The sequence below is a fragment of the Laccaria bicolor genome, genomic scaffold (assembly GCF_000143565.1).
Source record: "Laccaria bicolor S238N-H82 LACBIscaffold_43 genomic scaffold, whole genome shotgun sequence".
In the NCBI taxonomy this organism is placed as follows: Eukaryota; Fungi; Basidiomycota; class Agaricomycetes; order Agaricales; family Hydnangiaceae; genus Laccaria; species Laccaria bicolor.
This window is the reverse complement of record NW_001889914.1, coordinates 23,295-27,164: the sequence shown is the minus strand read 5'-3', so window position 1 is coordinate 27,164 and position 3,870 is coordinate 23,295. Positions and strand designations below refer to the sequence as shown.

Genomic DNA, 3,870 nt, shown 5'->3' with positions numbered 1-3,870 from the left:
TATCAATATGAAAGACATGGAATGGCCTTTCCTAATGTGAAAGACAACTTGTGCATGATGTCAAATACTAATGCTGCAGCACTGGCGATATGATGGCAATCCTTCAACCTCATCCCCATGACATAGATAGGGCCAAGGACACCATAAACTACATGTCAACTACAAACTTTTTTAAATGAAAAAGCAGACACTACAAACTCTTCTAATGAAAAAGCACAACACTACAAACTTTTGTAGTCTCAAAAAGCGGACACTACAAACTTTTCTAATGAAAAGCGCAACACTACAAACTTTTGTAGTCTGAAAAAGCGGACACTACAAACTTTTCCAATGAAAAGCGCAACACTACAAACTTTTGTAGTCTGAAAAAGCGGACACTACAAACTTTTCCAATGAAAAAGCGCAACACTACAACTTTTGTAGTCTCAAAAAGCGGACACTACAAACTTTTTTAATGAAAAAGCGCAACACTACAACTTTTGTAGTCTCAAAAAGCGGACACTACAAACTTTTTTAATGAAAAAGGGCACACTACAAACTTTGTAGTCAAGATAACCTTTTGACTCTAACCCTAACTATGTAGTCTAAGTCCACGCTTTTGTAGTCTTTTGTAGGGTATTAGTAAACTTTGTAGTCTAATTTCAACTTTTGTAGTCTTTTATAGTGTATCAGTAAACTGTGTAGTCTAAGTCCGACTTTTTTGTAGTCTATCAGTAAACTTGGTAGTCTATATCTGATTCTTATAAGTAGTACGGGATGCACCTTCCTTTTTTGGTCATTTTTCCCACGATACAATAATTGTAGCCCTTTCTTTTAGCTTTCTGAATATACTGAAATCATGTTATTTGGTTTTGTTTTCATAGAGAAAAACACAAAAAAAAAAAAAAATGCAACACTTTTGAAATTCCTTTACCTCATATCTCCACAACAGGAGCACTTCAGAACATAATTCAAACAGATTCGGGAAGCTACAGTGTAGGGCTACAACTTTCGTTTTTGACCATTTTTGGTAATTGGTCATGTGACCACCCTCCAGGGAAGCCCATTGCATGGACCCTGACATGTGGGATACATTTGAAAAATCACAATGAAATGCCCAGGGCTACATTTGAAATTTTGCAATGAAATGCCCAGGGTATCTATTGAAAAATCACAATGAAATACCCAGGGATACATTTGAAAAATCGCAATGAAATGCCAAGAGTATCTATTGAAAAATCGCAATGAAATACCAAGGGTATCTATTGAAAAATCGCAATGAAATACCAAGGGTATCTATTGAAAAATCGCAATGAAATACCCAGGAATACATTTGAAAAATCGCAATGAAATACCAAGGGATACCATTGAAATTTTGCAATGAAATATCCAGGGATACATTTGAAAAATCACAATGAAATACCCAGGGATACATTTGAAAAATTGCAATGAAATGCCCAGGGTATCTATTGAAAAATCACAATGAAATGCGCCAGGGTATCTATTGAAAAATTGCAATGAAATATCCAGGGCTGCATTTAAAATTTTGCAGAAAATGCGCTGGGATACATTTGAAAAATTGCAATGAAATGCCCAGGGTATCTATTGAAAAATCACAATGAAATGCGCCAGGGTATCTATTGAAAAATTGCAATGAAATATCCAGGGCTGCATTTAAAATTTTGCAGAAAATGCGCTGGGTATCTATGGAAAATTCACTATGAAATACCCAGGCCTACATTTGAAATGCCTTTCAAAAAATCCTAAGCATTATAGATATGGCCTCTAGGCTTGGGTCTAGGTTATAGAAATAAAGTGGTAGCCACTAGTGGGTGTACTGATATTGTGGTCATTGATCCATGCCTTCAACTCGTCTTTCTGGAGGGCCTAATAGACGAGTTCATTTGAGAGTTTATACATAGTGAAAAATGAAATAAAACTTACTTGAAGTATTTTTTGAACATCCATGGAAGCGGTTTTGACTGCTGATTCACTCGATTCACCAGAACTGGACGCCGTGGCATCGACGAGCATGTCTTCAGGTTCGGCGTGTTGGGTCGAAGGGGCCTGCATCTGGATGATGTCGGATGTGGGTAGAGTGGTGCCAAGAGCGCTGTCTTTGTTCGTGCCCTTCCCTTTTGAAATGCTCTGGAAAAAAGTTAGTTCATGTAGAAAATTGAGTCAGTGAGAAAAACGTACCCCTCCTGCATCCTTCCACAGATCCAAGAGCTTGTCGACGAGTAATTCGATGTAGACGTCACTAAGAAATGATTTGGGTTTGATGGCCTGTTCAAAACATACATGCTGCGCGACTTTGGATGTTTTCAGAGCCACCGCAAGCAATTGCTGTGCTACCGAAGTGTTTCTGACCGATTTCCAGGAGGTAAGAACTGTGGAAATCATCTGGCTGCCAGCGGTGAATTGATAGTGGCCCCAGCTTCCATATAAATCATCTTCTGAAAAATTAGGTGAGTTCGGGTCAGTGGTTTCGATGTGATCAAGAAACGATAGCGTATCTTGAGTCGGTTCACCCGACTGAAAATCGGGGTCAGCCTCAAATGCTGTGAGAAGTTCGACAGCGACAGTATTAGTGTGATGACTGCCTGAAAATTCATCTAGAAAAATATTCAACATGTATCAAACAAGATTTAAAAAAGACTTTACCTTTTAATGAAGAGTATGACGGATTGACATTGATAAGGTCGATGTCAATGCGTTCCGGTGTCAAGGGAATGGCAGGAATCGCCAAATCAAGGGGGGGACTTGGTTTATCTTGGGGTTCGGTTGCAGCGGCAGCAGTCCCTGGGTTTTCTGTTGATAGATTCAGCTGTCGGTTAATGGCGTCGTCGTCGATAGTTATTGAAGGTGGTGAAGCTATAATGATGACATAAGTAGTACAGCCTGTGTAAAAGCGAACAACGGATGTACCTTTTTCGCTACCCTTAATGTCCTTCTCTTTCCCTGTCTTCTTTTTCTTCTTTGGCTTCGTCGGAGATGGATTCGAAAGGCGGTGCTTGGAGCTAGAGGTATTGGTCTTTGACGATGGATTGGGCAGGGAAACAGCTGGGTCGTCCAAATCGGAAGCGTTGTCTCTTCTCATGGTAGCATTCTGGTTTGATTCCGTGATTCCTGTCAAAATGGTATTCAATACATGTTCAGCTTTCCAATGAGCGGCACAAAGAGCCAGTAAAGGCTCTTGTTCTTTGAGTTTGTGGACCGTGTCAGTCCACTGCTTGAGGTGATACTTAGTGAAGAAGGTCTTGGTCTTCTTCTTCATCAAAATTGGTGTGTCGCGTGGAATGGGGAGAGGCAGTAGATCACGATTTGCAATCGCTCTTGCATTCGCCTTGATTGTGCACCACTCCCCCCCATTGATTAGCGTGCCGTCTTCATGTCATATTGCTTTTTCCATGGCCGGGCGTGATTTGTTCGACTCGGTAACAACATTGTGCGAGTCCTTTTGACAGTCTTCGAGCATCCAGAGAACCTTGTGACTATAGTGTGGTGGCCGAATCGATGGTTGACTGACAGCGTGTTGGACAGCGTTCGATCCGCTCCCAATTTGGGACACGGAATCGCTTGGTGAAATGGAGTCACTTTGAGTTTCGGAAATGATGTGGGGACTGAATCTATGAGGAATTTCAAGTCTGAATCAGATTTCAAGAACTTAAAACTCACCGGAGGCCTGTTCGCAGAACTTGAAGTTCTCCCTGCAACTGCAGCACCTCTTTCTCCAATCGAGAATTCTGACCATGAAGTTCGCACTTGTACTCTTGAGCCTTCAGTACCTGCTTACAAGCCTCCTTCCAGCTATTGAACATTTCGAGGACTTCACGGTTCTTCAGCAGGTCAGAAAGCGACAAGTTTTCGACGTGGACAGGTTGTGGAACA

The 3,870-nt window shown here is 41.1% G+C and overlaps 1 protein-coding gene across 1 annotated transcript; it reads right to left on the bottom strand.

Annotated features, from left to right (window-relative positions):
• Positions 1–1,776: 1,776 nt before the first annotated feature.
• Positions 1,777–3,800, bottom strand: LACBIDRAFT_332628 (uncharacterized protein; the record flags this gene model as incomplete). The annotated part of the gene is made up of 8 exons (XM_001887168.1): positions 1,777–1,866; positions 1,924–2,127; positions 2,179–2,265; positions 2,350–2,594; positions 2,644–2,853; positions 2,908–3,340; positions 3,509–3,608; positions 3,658–3,800. The coding sequence occupies 8 exons, from the start codon at positions 3,798–3,800 to the stop codon at positions 1,777–1,779; spliced, it is 1,512 nt and encodes a 503-aa protein (XP_001887203.1).
• Between the last annotated feature and the right edge of the window lie 70 nt (positions 3,801–3,870).